The sequence below is a fragment of the Mus caroli genome, unplaced genomic scaffold (assembly GCF_978045245.1).
Source record: "Mus caroli unplaced genomic scaffold, Mus_caroli_1 scaffold_7, whole genome shotgun sequence".
Taxonomy (NCBI): domain Eukaryota; kingdom Metazoa; phylum Chordata; class Mammalia; order Rodentia; family Muridae; genus Mus; species Mus caroli.
Genome location: NW_028227262.1, coordinates 19,953,762 through 19,970,750, shown reverse-complemented (window position 1 = coordinate 19,970,750; position 16,989 = coordinate 19,953,762). Strand labels below are relative to the sequence as shown.

The window sequence follows — 16,989 nt, the reverse complement described above, 5'->3', positions numbered from 1 at the left end:
TAAATGTAAACATTAAGACACTGAAGAATAGAATCTGAAGAAGATACAAGAAGATTAGAAAACCTCCCATGCTCATGTATTGTTAGAATTAATATTGTGAAATGGCATCCTACCAAAAACAATCTACAGATTCAGTACAATCCCCACACAATTTCCAGTGTGGTTCTTTATAGAAATTGGAAAAATAATATTAAATTTCATAATTAAATACAAAATATCCAGGATAGCCAAAACAATCCTGATCAACAAAAAATTGCTAGACATTTTGCCATTCCAGATCTTGTTATATTCCAAAGTTGTGGTAATGAAACCAGTATGGAACTGGCATAAAACCAGACCCATTGATCAATAGAATAGAATTAAGTACCCACATAGACACTCACATTCCTATAGCCACTTGAGTTTTGAAAAGGAAGCTAGCCCTACATGTTGGAGAAAAAAATAGTAATTGCAATAGATGTTGCTTCAGACTGGATAACTATGTTTGAAGAATGAAACTTATTTAGTCCTACCCAAAACTCAACTCCAAATGGATCAAGAACATCAGCAAAACAAAACAAAAAACAAAAACAAACATAAAAAAGAAAGTGAGCAATATACTTGCATTCATTGGCGCAGGAATGGACTTTATGAAAGAAGCCCCAATAGTGTAGGCATTAAGACCAACAATTAATGAATGAGACCTCATGAGACAAAAAAGGCTTTGCACAACAAAGTATACCATCACCCAGGCCAAGAGACAGGATACAACATGAGAAAAATATCTTTAGCAATTGTATAACTGACTGTATATCTAGACTATACCCAGAATTATTTTTAAAAGAAAGCATCAAGGAACAAACAACCCAGTTCTAGGTGCATAAAAGATGAAATACAAAAAATAAGGAACATTTTAAAAAATTTGTTCACCATGTTTAGTAATCAGGGAAGTGTAAATTAACAGTAGTTTAGCTCATTCCAGTCAAGATGACTAATTAAAACAACAACAACAACAAATGATGCCATGAATTTTGGGAAAGGGGTATACTTTGTCATTGATGGAGCAAAATCTGATATAATTACAATGAAAATTTATGTGGAGGTTCCTCAAAAGTCTAAAAGTCAACCCACTACATGGTCCAACTGTATCACTCTTGGGCATTTATCCAAAGGACTCCATGTCCTACTCTAGAGATACTTGCTCACTCATGTTCAGTGTTGTTCTAGTCAAAATAGTCAAGAAATAAAAAGACTAGATGGTCACCACATGAAAATGTGGTATATTTACACAATGGGGTATTATTTATCTAATAAGAAAAGCGTTGGACAATGCAGTCCTATATACCCCCAAATATTACAGGCTATTGTCATTGCTCATGACTGCCTCCAGAACTTGAAAATAAGACCCCACTCCTGAAGACAATACACTTTTGAGACATAGAACATGGATAAACAAAACTGGTATTAACCTAAAAGATTCACTCTTACTGGAAAGCCTTTATAGTTTTGGATCTGAAAGAGACTATGCATGCAGTCAGAGGAGAAAAACTCATCAATTACACCCAGCTTTGAACCATGCAAACTACAATAATGATTATGTCCACTGGTACAATAGTGTCATGAACATGATAGGAGTCACCAACACTCTCTGGTGCCCTCAGCAGACATTGTGCATGAATTCCTCAGCCAATCCCAAAACACCCAGAGGAAGATCCAATACCAGGTGCTCTAACACACCCAGGTCCACAGGATCCCAGGAGCATAGCCACACCAGGATCTCAGGGTCCCAGAAGAAGCTTGACTCCCAGGAGCTCTGATACACGGAGGATCTCAGAATCACAGGATCCCGGAATCATAGGATCACAGAGACAGCTGGACTATGAGGAGCTCTGACATAACCAGGATCACAGGAAGGATAGGCTTCAGTCAGATATAGGAAAGACAGGTAGCACTAGAGATAATCATATGGTGGGAGGCAAGCTTAAGAATAAAAGCAACAGAAACCAAGGTTACCTGGCATCATCAGAAACCAGTTCTCCCATCATAGAAAGTCCTGGATACAACATCACACCTGAAAAGCAAGATTCAAATCTAAAATCACTTCTAATGATGGTGATAGAGGACTTTAAGTAGGACATAACTCCCTTAAAGAAACACAGGAGAACACAGGGAAACAGCTAGAAGCTCTTAAAGAGAAAAGACAAAATTCCCTTAAAGAATTAAAGGAAAACACAAACAAACAGGTGAAGGAAATGAATAAAACCATTCAAGATCTAAATATGGAAATAAAAACAATAATGAAATCACAATGTGGGACAAGCCTGGAATTAGAAAACCTAGGAAAGAGATCAGGAGTCATAGATTCAAGCAACTCCAACAGAATACAAGAGACAGAAGAGAGAATCTCAGGGCCAGAAGATACATAGAAAACGTTGACACAACAGTCAGAGAAAATGCAAAATACAAAAAGCTTCTAACTAAAAACATCCAGGAAATCCAGGACACAATAAGAAGACAAAACCTTACAAAATAGGTATAGAAGAGAGAAAAGATTCCCAAATCAAAGGGCAAGTAAATATCTTCAACAAAATTATAGAAGAAAAATTTTCAAACCAAAAGAAAGAGATGCCCATGAAACTAACAAGAAGCCTACAGAACTCCAAATAGACTGGCCCAGAAAAGAAATTCCTCCCATCACATCATAATCAAAAGACAAAATGCACTAAACAAAGAAAGAATATAAAAAGGAGTAAGGTAAAAAGGTCAAGTAATATACAAAGTCAGACCTATCAGCATTACACCAGACTTCTCATCCGAGACTATGAAAGCTAGAAGATCCTGGGCAGATGTCATACAGACCCTAAGAGAACACAAATGCCAGCCCAGGTTACTATACCCAGCAAAACTCTCAATTACCATCAATGGAGAAACCAAGATATTCCATGACAAAATTTACACAATATCTTTCCACAAATCCAGCCCTACAAAGGATGGAAAACATCAACACAGGGAGGGAAACTACACCCTAGTAAAAGCAAAAAAGTAATCTTTCAACAAGCCCAAAAGAAGATAGCCATACAAACATAACAACAAAAAGAACAGGCAGTAACAATCACTTTTCCTTAATACCTCTTAATATCAATGGACTCAATTCCCCAATAAAAAGACATAGACTAACAGACTAGACATGTAAATAGGACTCAGCATTTTGATGCATACAGGAAATTCATCTCAGTGACAAAGACAGACACTACCTCAGAGTAAAAGGTTGCAAAACAATTTTCCACGCAAATGGCCCCAAGAAACAAGAAGGAGTAGCCATTCTAATATCGAATAAAATCGACTGTGAGTTTGAGACCAGCCTATTCCACATAGTAAGACTGTCTCAAAAAAAAAGAAGAAAGAGAAAGAAAGAGAGAGAGAGAGAGAGAGAGAGAAAGAGAGAGAGAGAGACAGAGAGAGAGAGAGACAGAGAGAGGAGAGAGAGAGAGAGAGAGAGAGAGAGAGAGAGAGAGAGAGAGAGAGAGAGAGGAAGGAAGGAAGGAAGGAAGGAAGGAAGGAAGGAAGGAAGGAAGGGAGGGAGGGAGGAAGGAAGGAAGGAAATTTTTCTATATACTGTTATGATTCATTAAACTAGTGATAAATTCATATATATATGTATATATATGTATGGAGAGAGAGAGAGAGACAGAGACAGAGACAGAGAGAGAGAGAAAGAGAGAGAGAGAGACTGTTTTGAACAGGTCACTGACATCTTGGAGATAGATCCCTTAGAAGGGCCAATGCTCATGAAAAGTTGCTGTTCCTTTCAGCATTATTTCCAGAGCGCAATGGAAGGAAACTTACCATGTAGTTAATATAAATATCAGATAGGGACACTGGCAAGACATTTCCCTGGGTAATCTGAATCATAGGAATTAATATTAGTACACCTATTTCTTTGAGTCTACTGTGTACAATATTACTGGGTTAGCTAAGTTCATAGGCCTATCACATTTCTTCTGTAAATTAAGAGCAAACAATCTAATGGTATAAAACATTTATTTCTCTGAACCATCCCGGGGAACATAGTCTACCTTTCTATTGGATGTAGGAAGTAAAATTAATTAGAAGTAAAGAGTGTTATTAGGACTAATTGGGGGGACTGAGAAAGTCATTTTCAGAGTGAAATATGCTTTCATTCATCTAATAAATGATAAAGCCTGGCTTTAAAATAAAGACAATACATTACTCAAAATGTATGTGTGGTTAGAGGCATTAGACCTGATTCAATTCCCAGCACCCATATGGGAGCCACAACTGCCTGTCACTCCAGTTTCAGAGGATGTAGCACCCTTACACAGACACACATGCAAGCATAGCATCAACACATATTTAAAAATGTTCTTGGTCTTTAATAATAAGAAGCAGAATGGCTGGTGTGGTGACACACACCTGTGACCCCAGCTACTTAAGGAGGGTCACAGATTTAGGCAAGAACTTATAAGAAAATTACAAAAACTGTAGGGATACATGCTATTTTTTGCAAAGCTTGATCAGCAGTGCCAATAAAAGGGAGACAAGAAGACTGGAAAGATGGTTCAGCAGTTAGGGGCACTTGATCTTGCTCCATTTCCAGCATCCACATCACCACTCACAGTAAGCAGGGAGCTGATCCCTTCTGGTCCTGTCTGATCTCTGTCTGAGCTGTCTCTGCATTGTCTGCTCAGCACAGGTGGGGCAAATATATACGAACATACAAGCAATAAGCATAAATGAAGTCCATACAAATGTAGTGTTTTGGTTTTATTTTTTTATTAATTTCCCTCCCCCCCCATGTCCCTCTCCCCTTTCCTTCCCCCATTTCTCCATCTCTTTCTCCTCAGCGACCTGGTCTTTAAAAAGACCAAGAGGGAGAAGAAAGGATGAAGAGTTCAAGAGAGGCTTTTTAGCCTGTTATTTCGTCCTTTTTGAGACTCATCAGTATGGTGTAGCTAACCCTATAAGATTTTTAAATACTTTTTTAAAAGACCCAATAGTATACATGCTAGTGTAAAATTAAGTATTAAATGCTTAAGGAGTTTAACTCACATTTGATGTGAAAAAAATCTAATAAAATGGTGAAATTAAAATGGCATATTTTTATAAAATGTATTACTCTTAGAACAGGATAAGTAACTAATTATAATTATACTTAGAACAGTACAATTGGAAATTTGACTATTGAAAATTAAAGTAGAGATACATTTTGCCAATGTCCCTCATGTTTCAAATTGCAGAGTATAAAGTACAGTGTAGCTGATTTCACACACCTCAGAAGAGGACATCAGATCTCATTAGGGATGTTTGTGAGCCACCATGTGGTTGCTCAGATGTGAACTCAGGACCCTCGGAAGAGTAGTCAGTGATCTTAACCACGGAACAATCTCTGCATGACATGAAATGATGGTTTTCATTTCTGATGTTAAGAAATATTCTCATTCCGGTTTGATAGCACTGTGGGACCATAGGGGAAAGAGTAGCACCCATAGATAACAAGCTAAAAAGCATCTCTTGGTAAATGCCAGGAAGGAATAAAAGGAGTTTGGCAGTGGAGGCTATAGCTGTCGAGCTTGCTACAGATCCACATCCGTTGTGAATAGATCCTGTTACTGCTGATCCCGTTGTTGTTCAGGTAGGCATATCTTTCCTCTCCCCGGATGGGAATCCTGATAAGAAACCAAAAACAGTAAGCCTGCAGAGCCCAGAACTGCATTTGCTCCTGCAATGAAATCTCACCAGTCTCCACTGCTTTTTGGTAATATGAATCAAAGAGTCCCTGAGGAATCACCTGCACTAGTTTCATACCTACTGTCTCACATCCTCAGGATTTGAACACCACTCTTTTGTCATTTGTCCAGGGTGAATCCTGAAATGTGTGTACAAGGCATTGGGCTTGTACTTGCTGTCATGTTCAAATGAACTGCAGCCATGAGTGACCCCACCAAGGGTGATTTTCAATTCTGTTTTTAGGCATTTTATATATGGGGATGCCCACTTAGTAAATTGCTCTAAGGGCTTCAATGATGGATGTGACTGAGTCTGTGATTTACCATCCCAGTAAAACAGCTCAAACCCAAGGACTGTTTTGGGTGCTCAGTGATGACAAGACTTTAGAGAAGGTTCCAAATATGCTTAGAGTCTCTGCTTTCCTGAACAGGTGCAGCCATGTAAATGGTGGAGTGGTGAATGTCAGGCTTGCAGATTCAGCAGTGGCTTTCTGGGGTTTCATAGCCCCCACTGCCCATCTGAGGCTCTGTCTATATCCCTCACAGGACATTTATCAACAACAGAAATGTTTAAGGTGGAGCCAGAACAAACAATAGCTACTCCCAGACACCATCATTAGAGTAAAGGTTTTGAGTAAAACAACACTAAGTGAAAGTTTTGAAAATGACCGCCAATAAACAGGAAAACCTCCGAAGTATTTAAGTTTGTGGGAATGTGGAGCTTTCTAGGGATTGGCTGTTGCATGTAAACACCTGCTCTACCTCTGAGCTACACAACCATGCAAGGGTTTATTTTCTTTTTCTTCCTTCCCAGTACAGTTGGCTTCACATGACATTGACTTTCATCTCTCATAGCCACGACACACACACATATCACAACACAGGAACATAATGGAAGAAAAACATCATGAAAACATACATGTTGTTATACTCAGTGTTGTCTGTCCACTTCCAAGCATGCTGTGATGACTCTCTGTGCAGGCCAATCCAGCAATCAAAATTCGCCTTGAGTCTCATTAGAAAATTCTGTCATAAAACACAAAAAGCCAAGAATACATGTGTCTCTTTCCTTCAGGTGATCCTGGAGTCTCTCCACTCCACATCTTCCTCTAGAGATAACAGGAGGGTGTAACTCAGGGTCACATTCCTCTGTGGCCTGGACAGTTCTGGGTTAACCTCCCATTGCAGTTATTATCAGTTGTCTCCTTCTGTACCCAACATGTGCCAGCATATGGGAAAACACTGATGACCACCAGGTAACTCAGTAAAATGGCATATCTGACCTTCCAACTGACTATGAGCACTTCATGAGAGAGTGTTTCTTGACTGTCTCAGGGCTCCAGTCAGAAGTCAAGCATCAGCAAATGGCGCACACTCACATTCCCCATGTCTCCCTGTGCTTGGGATGGGATCCTTCCTCAGGCCTCATCCATAACTCTCTATCTCAAGGCAATATAATATTCAACAGAACAGACAGACAAACCAATCCCTGCCCATTGCTTACCAGCTCTTCCTCGTTGTCAAACCGAGCTAGTTGGGCCTCTTGTGCCATGCAGAAGGCCTGAGCGAATGTCCAGTTACTTGTGTATTCAGAAAAATAAAAACATTTATTTCCAAATCCAATCCAGTTTCTGGGGCAAGCAGCATAGGTATTTTTGATTAGGATCTGTTCTGTCTTTGTTGCTAAAATGTAGAGAATACAATGAATCATGACAAGTAGGTCTTCTTTCTCTTTGGCACACCCTCCTGAGCTCAGCTGTGAGGTGTGAATCTGATGGTAACTTTCCTAACTGATCTGTAGAAATCCTCTCCTGAGTGTGATGGGCCTTTATCTAAAGGCCTCCCACCGTGGGTCTGTGTCCCATTCTCTCAGGTGCTCACTGTCAGTAGGGCTCCCAGGAAGTGCACTTCTATAACAGCACGTTCTGTGCTTTGGATGACCGTTTACTACAGTGGGGATTGCTACAGCAGCAAGCACTCTGTAGGGACACCTACTGACACCCAGCCTGATAATTGAGATAGCAGTGAGAACCCTTGGGTAGGCAGTGTATACAGTGTGAACATGTTGCACTAAAGGATGACTGCACATACTTAAGAGGACAGTGCAAGATTTTATGGCACTCTTCTGAATATTATGGTAATAAAATCCTATAAATTCATTACTTCAGAAACGTTCCACTTAATACTTTTAAAATGCAGTTGAGCCTGGTAACTAAACCCATGGGTCATGGTTGGAGGCACTGTACCTTCCTGGCCATATTACTCTTCTCTGTCCTTACCCTTCCATGAGGTTTCTCTTTGGAGTTTTTCTCTCCCTATTCTCTACCTTGAACAATTCCCTCAAGTGGACCTATGTCCTCTGCATCTCTGTTTAGAGCTTGCAGGATAGCATCTTCCCAGGGATGCTGAGCGTGGCCTCCTGTATACACCACAGACTGTGTGTTCCTTCACTGCATCTTCCTGCTGGAACCTAAGTTCCCAGAGAACAGGAACTTCCTTTGTGTTTTCTCTAGAGCCCTTCACACAATGCCTGGGTCACAGTGGTCAGTAAGTATAACTGACAATTTGAATGTGAACAGAATGCCATAGAAATTGGAGAATAAATCACTTACCTGACAAAACAACCGAAAGAGCAACTACAGCTACAGTGAGGACCATGATCACTCCACAGCAGCAGTAAAACTTTGCAGGAGACTCAGAGCAGATGATTTTGAAACATTTTCCTTGAAGTGTATCTGAAAATGTAAATATGAGAACAACCTCAAGAAACATTTAAGGAAAAAGGATTCTGTAGATTTGGCTTTTATTCACCTATTGCAAACCCCTTTAGAGAAGGTCCTGGTCTATAAATGATGACCATCACTCACAGAAGACTAGAGGAAAGGGAAACATGGAGTCTTCCAGTCATTGAACTAAGGGCCAGTGAAGAAGCAAGAAACAGAAAGAGTAAAGGTCAGGTTGAAAGCAAACAACAACCAAGCTATCCATAGATTTTTGTCCCATTAGAATAGACTGGCTAGGACTGAGAACAACACTGAGTGTCAAGGATGGGGACAGACTGGAATCAGCAGGAGGCTGCAGAGATGGCTGAGGAGTTAAGATCAATTGTTGCTCTTCTAGAAGACAGGAGTTAGGTCCCCAATCCCAGCTCCTACAGGGGCAGCTCATAACCACCTGTGTAACACCTGCTCCAGTCAATGAGACAAACAAGTTGGTACACTTTTATATTTCCAGTGCCAGGGAGGCAGAAGCTGGAGTTAGGAGTACAAGGCTAGCCTTGGCTACATTGGAAGTTTGAACTCAACCTGGACTATGTAAGAATCCATCTCAAAGAAAGTAGTTAGTAAGTAAATAAATTAATAAAGGCACATACATGTAATAGAACACACTGACATAACTAATGGGTGAAATATGGGGGCGTTTCATCAAGCTTACCAAAATCATGTGAAAAAACTAATAATCTCTTAGCAAGTTAGGGATTGAAGGAACACACTTATGGATATTGGGCATTTCAAAAAAAAAATCAGAATGGTAATTTTATTCATTTAGAGTTCTACACCAGCATTTCTTATATGATATAAGAGTAAGATTTTCAGATAATCCTCTGTGTTTACAGCAGTATAATTCTGATACTGTCTGTTTCTTTCTGATATGTAAACAGGAATTTTGCTGTATACACACAGATCTCCTTCTAAATTCAAATGTGTTCCATAGCAGTTCGAACATAACTTTCATGTCTTTATTTAAAAGCAACTTTGGAAATGATCTCTCAAAAAACCCAAAGAAATGAAATATTGCTGACCTGGTTTTTAGCTTAATTAAAAACTGTTTCAATGATAAAACAAGCTACAGCTTCAAAGGAGTGAAGTTGTGAAATGCCTGCAGCTAGCTATGCAACAGCTGCACTTGAGACAGGAGCTCCACATTCTCAGGAAATGTTTCCAATGGCTAAATATGTAAGTATTTGATTTTAAAAAGTCAATCCTGCTGAGGCAGAGGGAGCAGGAGTTCCAGGCCAGCTTGGGGTAAAGTATGAGACTTTGCCAAAGAATCAATCAATCAATCAATCAGTCAGTCATCATCATCCTCAGTAATAATAATTTATTATTATTATTATTATTATTATTATTATTATTATTATTTCAGAATACTTGGTTTAAGTGATAAGCATTAGCATTTGTTGGGAATTTTGTATTTTGATAAATGTCAATCTTATTTTCTCAAACTTCAGTATTCTTTCCACAAATTAAAAAAATTAATGTGAAGAAACAGGAATGAGGGGGAAAAGGAAGATAAAGGAATACAATATAATGAAGCATAGACAGTTTGAAACACAAGAAACACAATTTTGCTTCCTTTCTGAAGAATGAAGTAGGAAACCCCATTATATTCTTTTTCTGTAACTTATCAAGAGCTCAAAACAGAAAGGATTTGGTCCTGAGAAGTTCAGCCCTCACCCTCCCCCAATCCACCCCAAGCCACCTCCTTAGAATTCTATTTTAATTACAATGGATCTGCAAAACACAAGCTCCAAGCTTCCCAGGCAACTTCTGCCACTATGCACATTGCAAAACTGTTGTCTGAGTTTCCTTTACTCTGGGACTTGTAAAGCAAACCTTTACTACAGCAATTTGGTGTAATCCACCAGACTGTAACTTACCAGATCCCTGGGACGAGTGGACTAGCAAACTAAGTACAAAGAAAGAAAGCTGTGGCTACAGCTCTGGCAGTTAGAAGGAGGCTCGCTGCTCATTTCTCTTGCCTGAGAACTATTCGCGTATTGTATGCTCCAAATAGAATAACTAATGTAGCAACCTCATAGCTAATCCCGTCTGCATTCTCCTGCTCTGCAGACCCACAGTGACAGGCTCACAGGCACCCTTCTGTTCTTATTTTGTTCAAGGTTCAGCTCTTTTGCCTTCCTGCCCTGGTTGAAACTCCTGTCTGCTCCTCCCATTGGTTCATATACATACCCACTTCTCCCTCCTGCGGGCTGCCTGTGGGGTTGAGCATAGGTAGGGAAGCCTTTGTGACACTCATCTCAGAGCTGAGAAGCTGAGTTTCCACTACAAGATTGAAACTTGAAAGCTGAGAGGCACAAATACATGGGGAGGTTTCAGTATTTAGCTAATCCTGTAGCTCCTCCTTCCTGTACACACACACACACACACACACACACACACACACACACACACACACACACACACACACACACACACACTTGTTTGGCTCAGGGCTGAACAAAATCTCATTTGTGGGAAAGGCATTTCAGGGTCAGGAGCCACACTGGCGCCATCTGGAGACTGACTTTCCTGTTTGCTTCTGGTTTACTTTGTGTTTCTTTTCTCTTTCAGAGAGAACACTCTGATTTTGAAACTTAACTCAAGCTGACCTTACTGAGGCCACAGGGATTTTCAACTTTTTCCAAAAGGGAGGCCTCTTCCTCTAACTCCAGAACCCTGAGCCAGAGACAAATAGACCTCTTCCTGCATCTGAGTGAAGCCTGGCTCAGTGACAAGGACCTCTGATCCTTTCTTTTTTTTGTTGTTGTTGTTTTTTTCTTTTTTCAATTTTCTTATTTACATTTCGAAAGAAAGAGAGAGAGAGAGAAAGAGAGAGAGAGAAAGAAAGAAAGAAAGAAAGAAAGAAAGAAAGAAGAGAGGGAAGGAGGGAGGGAGGGAGGGAGGGAAGGGGAGGAGAGGGAAGGGGAGGAGAGGGTAGGGGAGGAGAGGGGAGAGAGAGAAAGGGAGGGAGAAAGAGGAAAAAGGGAGAGGGGAAGAAAGAGAATACCTGGCACAGTTAATTCATCTTGGAAGCATGTTGAATATCTTGTCCTCAGAAGAAAGATATTGTTCTCTGTAGTTTTAAAGACAGATTCTCACTGAATCTGGAGCTCACAGATTAAGTTAGGCTAACTGACCAGCAAATTCCAAGGACCCATTAGTCTCTATCTGAAACTGAGTTTACAGCTCATGTTACCAGGCCCAGCTTTCTTATGTAGGTAAAGAGGGACAGAATTCATATTCTCACACTTATGTGGCAAGCACTTTTCTGACTGAGCCATCGTCCCAGGATCTGAAGATGATCCTTAAGAAAAACATATGGAATATGATCTTTGCCTTTTGAAAGAAATAGTTGTGTGCAAAAGCTGTTAGCACCTATTTCAAGAACTGGCCCCAGTCTCCATTCCTGCTTGCCAACATAGTGAATGGATCTAAAACTTGTGTGAAAAGTGACATCTTATGTGAAGGGCTAGGATTATGGTAATAGGTAGGGCTGGTTAAAGAATAAAAACTTGGAAGGACATGGAGGCACAACACCTGCAATCCAGGCACTGGAGAGGTAGAGACGGGAGGTGTCACCTGTACTTTACAAATGGGAACAGAAGTGGTTAATAGATAAGGTGACCTCTGCACTATCTGAATGACCACAACCACACCAGATCCTTCCCAGACCCTGAAGATGTCACATGTAGTCAATATGGAAAACTCACCTTTATGAAAGAACTCACAAGTCCTTTGCAAAGAGTTCAGTGTTGTCATGTCTTAAGCTTTATTGTGCATGAAGGGTTGAGGTAATTGCCACTAGAAAATGTTTGTCTAAAATTGGGGTGTGTTTAAATATGCCTAAAATAATCTTCCTGGTGTCAGACTCTATAAGTCTGAATCATCACCAGCTACTGAGTTATGCTAAACTAGACCTTCATGCTTCACATGAATGGTTATTCTACTGCTCATGGTGGTCACAGAAAACCCACACTTGGTTTCTCTAATAATCATAATCATAACAATTACAATATATTCATCTCTACTTTCTTTGAAATAATCTTACCTTCATGAGGCATACTACTCAAACAATGGAGCCCAGAGCTGACAGACTTGAAAAAACACTGAAAGTAACTATTTCCATTTTAAATGGCAAGTTGATATTTCTCTGACAACTAAACCAGAGTCCATGTCACCAAACAGAAAACAGATCAGTAAGTCAACATCAGACTTAATGTTAAATCAACACAGGTGTGGGCTGGTTGTTGGCCATGGTAAATAGGACACATCAAATGCTATGGCAAAATAAGGTTATCTACTCACTGTCAGTCCATATATAAATAGCTAACATCCATTCACATATGTTTCCAATATAGTGAAAATTAATCACATAAAATTACATGTCCTGTTAGAAATGGGTATCAATGAGTTTTCTGAACATACAATATAATCTGTTACCTTTTGTACCATTTTAATAATACTTAAAAATAAACACTTGAACCTGCTGAGAATATCTTGCAATGTCTTCTTTTATTCTCTATAGTTTATGTCACCAAAATGAGCTCCTTATAAGAAAATCCTTGATATGAAATGAGTGCTGGAGAGATAGCCCTAAAGCTCCCAACCAAAAGGAGTAGGTTCAGTTCTCAGCACTCATGCTTGTCTCTCCAGCTGCCTCTTTGCCAGACAGCCTGGTAGATATCAAATAAACAAGCTTGTAAACAAATAAAAAAAATCACCAAATTAGTATATAAGCATGTACATCCATGATGCAATAAGGATTATTTGCATAATACATTTATTATGGTGGTGTACATGTTAGATCAGAACTGAAGCAGGCTGTCCTTTAATCAGAACAATGAGGGACAGCAGTTCCCTACAGAAGTAAAGACCAAGTGCCCAGGCATAGGGGACTGGGGCTTTTTAGGGCAAAGAGGGAACTTCTGGAGAGGAAAGTTTTATCATTAGATGTGTTCTTTACCATCAGGGATGGATGATAGCAACTGGTATTCTGTTACTACATTTTCTTGTAGGGCAGGTTTTCTCATGGTTTTGCTGAGTCTGGAGATTTTTTTTTCTCATCTGAGATTTCTTGTACTAGGTTATCACCTTTCATTTCAGATTCTGAGAACAGATAAAAGGAAGTGGTTAATCTGTCCTCTCATTGGTGCTTTTTGTGGGAGAGGAATAATGGAGTGAGACAGGTTGGCTCTGACCTAGGGCCTAAGGGTCCATAGGTCAGATTGACTTTATGTAAGCAGGAGTAGAATTTTAACCAAAAGAACTCTTTGGATCCAGTGACTACTGCCATGTACTTCTGGAAAAATCTTTGAGTTGATTAGACAGAGTGATTTACTTAGTAAGATGAAACCAAAGTGGAGAACCTAGCCAAGGTAGCCATTGTCACAGTGAGGTCCTAGTGATAGCAGTGATTTAGTCCAGAAGGAACTTCATTAAAAAGTTTAAAAGACAGGATGAATACTTAAGTATGAGAATAATATGGATGAAAGGAGTGATGAAGGGGAGGAGCCTGAGTGGAAAGAAATCCAAAGCTCATTCATAGGAGCAGACTTGTTATTGGGTGGGTTTTTTTTTTTTTTCCTCCTCTGACATATAAGTCTTTGGCCCTTAAGTCTCAAGCCAGTTTAGATTTGTTGGTGCAGAAAAAAAACATTGTTCGTAGCTGAGGACACAAAATCCCACTGCTAGCATTAGTCAATGGACATAGTCCTCATCAATTTTCAATTATTGCATCACCAAAAAATTGATCTGAAATTTCTTTAAGGTTGTCTGAGAGCTGGTGAGACAAGGGTTAACTGATTCAAAGAAGCCATCAGTCCAGATGTCTTAGTTCTGCACAGCTAGCTGTGCACACACAGTTATAAATTGTATTCAGCACTTTGTAATGGTAATAAACACATTATTATTGGCTTATATTGCATTGCTAAGGATGAGCCTCCAAGAGGGGAGCCTGAGAAAGAATGTTTGGGAGCAGCAGAAGAAACAAATTGAAGTCAGTGATGGGTGCAAGCTGACAGTTCTGTAGTCTGCTTGAGACAGCTCTGTACATAGATTTCTATTTGAGATATCTTTCTGCTTGAAACAGCTGTTTGCTTAAGAAAAATCTCTAAATAGCTTTTGGGTTTTCCAAAAAAAGTCAGAAAACCTGATAGAAAAATTCTAAAAGAGATGTTATCTCTCGAATCAGCTCTTTCTAGGTAGCTCTCTCTTGTGCAACAAAGCCCAGTCTTTTATTTATATATCAATTCAGTCATTTACCCCAGGTTCTCTTTTGATTATCCCACAAATCATTATTTTATGACCTTAGCTGCTTGATTCTTTTAAAAGTACTGAAACTCACTCTGTCCCAGGCTAGCACTGAACTCAAAAATCTGCCTGCCTTTGTAAATACATGCAATAAGCTTAGCTGGGTGGAATCTTGCCGTGAGATCACTACTCCCTAAATCTCTTTATCTCCTTCCTTAATATCTTTCTGACAAACTGGTTCATCAGTTCAGTTGCCTCTGTTCTTTTAGGTCTGTGAAGCCCCTCATACAATTCTTATTGCACCATATATTTTACATAGTTGAGAAATCATGTTTAGATATTCTTGAACCCATGTTTTAAAAGCTCTTTCCCATAACCTTAAGGGATGCCCTGAAGGTCTCAGCATCACAAAGATACATTTTCACTTCCCAAAATTGTGCTGGCTCTGATTATCATGGAGTTATCATCCTTGTCAGAGAGGACTTTCCTGAAGGAGGAGCATAAAGTAAAATATATTCATTATTATACAAACAAGCCTTATACCTACAGTAACAGTCAACACTCATGAAGTCCCATGCCCTGCTGGCTCTGATCCAGGGGCAGGATCTATGTCAAAAAGTCTCTTCTGCAGCCATTCAGGACCTGGCACTGTATATATGTATATATACATCTATATGTATGCATATATATATTACACACAGTAAATACACTATATATATGTATATATATATATATATATATATAATCACAACTAAATTAATAGATGAATACACACAATATATATATATATATAATGTGTGTGTATATATGTATGTGTATATATATATATATGTACACTGTATATACATATAGTATATACATATTGTGTGAGCTCAATGTGGCTGCTATGCCTTCAGTAGCCTATGTCTCATAACCATTGTGCCTCAATCATAGCAAGATGGCAATATAAGTAACAAACTTATGTTATCTAGAGGTAAGAAGTACACTCTGCCCTGCCTTGATAGATTGAACTCCTTATAAAAATGTGCACCCAAATAGATCTTTAGCCTAGTTGTTTCTGACAGCTATTTTGTCACAGAAATGAGTTGTGAAACTAATGTAATCATCTTACTGCATTTTTCAGTCAGTAACATGCTGAAATCTTTTTCCAGTTTTCAGTCTGAATGGGAGAGCTTTGTGTTTCTCACCATGGAATATGGTGCTACTATTGGTGTTTCATGATGTTCTTTATCAAGTTGAAGTCACTTCCAGATTCTTTTCTTAGTTTTTATCTATTAATTTGGTTGTGTTATTTTTTATTTTAGACAACTAGTATGTTAATCTGCATTAACTGATTTCATTTTTGCAGTTTTATGTTTTTAACAGACCCATAATGGTATACATACATGTGATGTGGTATCATGTTTCAGTACATGCACACAATGGGTGATGATCACATTGGGTCCCTACTCTATCACCCCATACATTCATTATTTCTTCATCATAAGAACATTCAAAATCTTCCAACTACACGGAACTTGCGTACCTGGGAGAAATCCCACTTTGTCTTGTTATATAATATGTGGATGTATAGTGAGACTGATTTTGCGGTACTTTGCTGAGCTCTATTGTGTGTATGTATTAGGATAATGGTATGGTTTAACCTGGGGTGAGTCTTCACACCTCTTTTAACCTAGATAATCCTTCACAGGTACATCTTTCTGTCTTGGGTCATTCTAGATTCTGTCAGGTTGAAAGTCAGGGTCAGGCGGGAGCCACAGAGCTTCTGAGGCAGCTCCCTTTTCGGGTTTCAGACATCCGACCACCTTCCCAACCAGAGGACAGGTGTCCACCTGGCCTGGAAAGCTTTTGACTCAGGAAAGGCAGGAGCCATCTTGCCTCCGGGACTCCACCGAAAAGTAGTCTGCACAGGTGAGAGTGTGCACAGAGAAGTTAACAGCTTATGTGACAGGCCAAAGCAACACAGCTTCTGGGAAAGGTTCTGTTTTGGGCCTTCATCTTAAGCCAGAAGGGAGGTCTGAAAGACAGATATCTGTGCACCTTCCCTGGAAGAGGAGAGCTTGCCTGAAGAGAGTGCACTGACCACTGAAATTCAGAGGAGAGACCTAGTCTCCCAGGTCTGCTGATAGAGGCTAACAGAATAACCAGAGGAACAATCTCTAAACAGAGAAAACTATAACAACTAACGCTAGAGATTACCAGATGGTGAAAGGTAAACGTAAGAATCTTAC

The 16,989-nt window shown here is 39.5% G+C and overlaps 1 protein-coding gene and 1 non-coding gene across 3 annotated transcripts; both read right to left on the bottom strand.

Moving 5' to 3' along the window:
* Nucleotides 1-4,756: 4,756 nt before the first annotated feature.
* Nucleotides 4,757-10,851, bottom strand: LOC110296379 (C-type lectin domain family 2 member D-like). 2 transcript variants are annotated; one of them, XM_021165050.3, is made up of 5 exons: nt 10,700-10,851; nt 8,339-8,461; nt 7,231-7,409; nt 6,646-6,752; nt 4,757-5,666 (listed from the first exon to the last, which is right to left on the bottom strand). In XM_021165050.3, the coding sequence occupies exons 1-5, from the start codon at nt 10,764-10,766 to the stop codon at nt 5,498-5,500; spliced, it is 645 nt and encodes a 214-aa protein (XP_021020709.1). In that variant the 5' UTR covers nt 10,767-10,851; the 3' UTR covers nt 4,757-5,497. The 2 variants fall into 2 exon arrangements, with proteins under 2 accessions (XP_021020709.1, XP_029334658.1); XM_029478798.2 differs by lacking the exon at nt 10,700-10,851 and adding an exon at nt 10,387-10,672.
* A 3,778-nt stretch (nt 10,852-14,629) lies between these two features.
* On the bottom strand, nt 14,630-14,692 carry LOC115031357 (U7 small nuclear RNA). Its single transcript, XR_003836998.1, has one exon. It is a non-coding gene; the product is annotated as a U7 small nuclear RNA (small nuclear RNA).
* Nucleotides 14,693-16,989: the final 2,297 nt, after the last annotated feature.

Coding starts and splice junctions, on each gene's coding strand:
- LOC110296379 (XM_021165050.3), bottom strand. CDS start 10,766: ATGAGTGTCACAAAGGCTTCCCTACCTATGCTCAACCCCACAGGCAGC. Junction 7,410..8,338: donor TCTTTCGGTTGTTTTGTCAG/GTAAGTGATTTA, acceptor TCTACATTTTAG/CAACAAAGACAGAACAGATC. Junction 5,667..6,645: donor AACACTGAGTATAACAACAT/GTATGTTTTCAT, acceptor GTTTCTTATCAG/GATTCCCATCCGGGGAGAGG.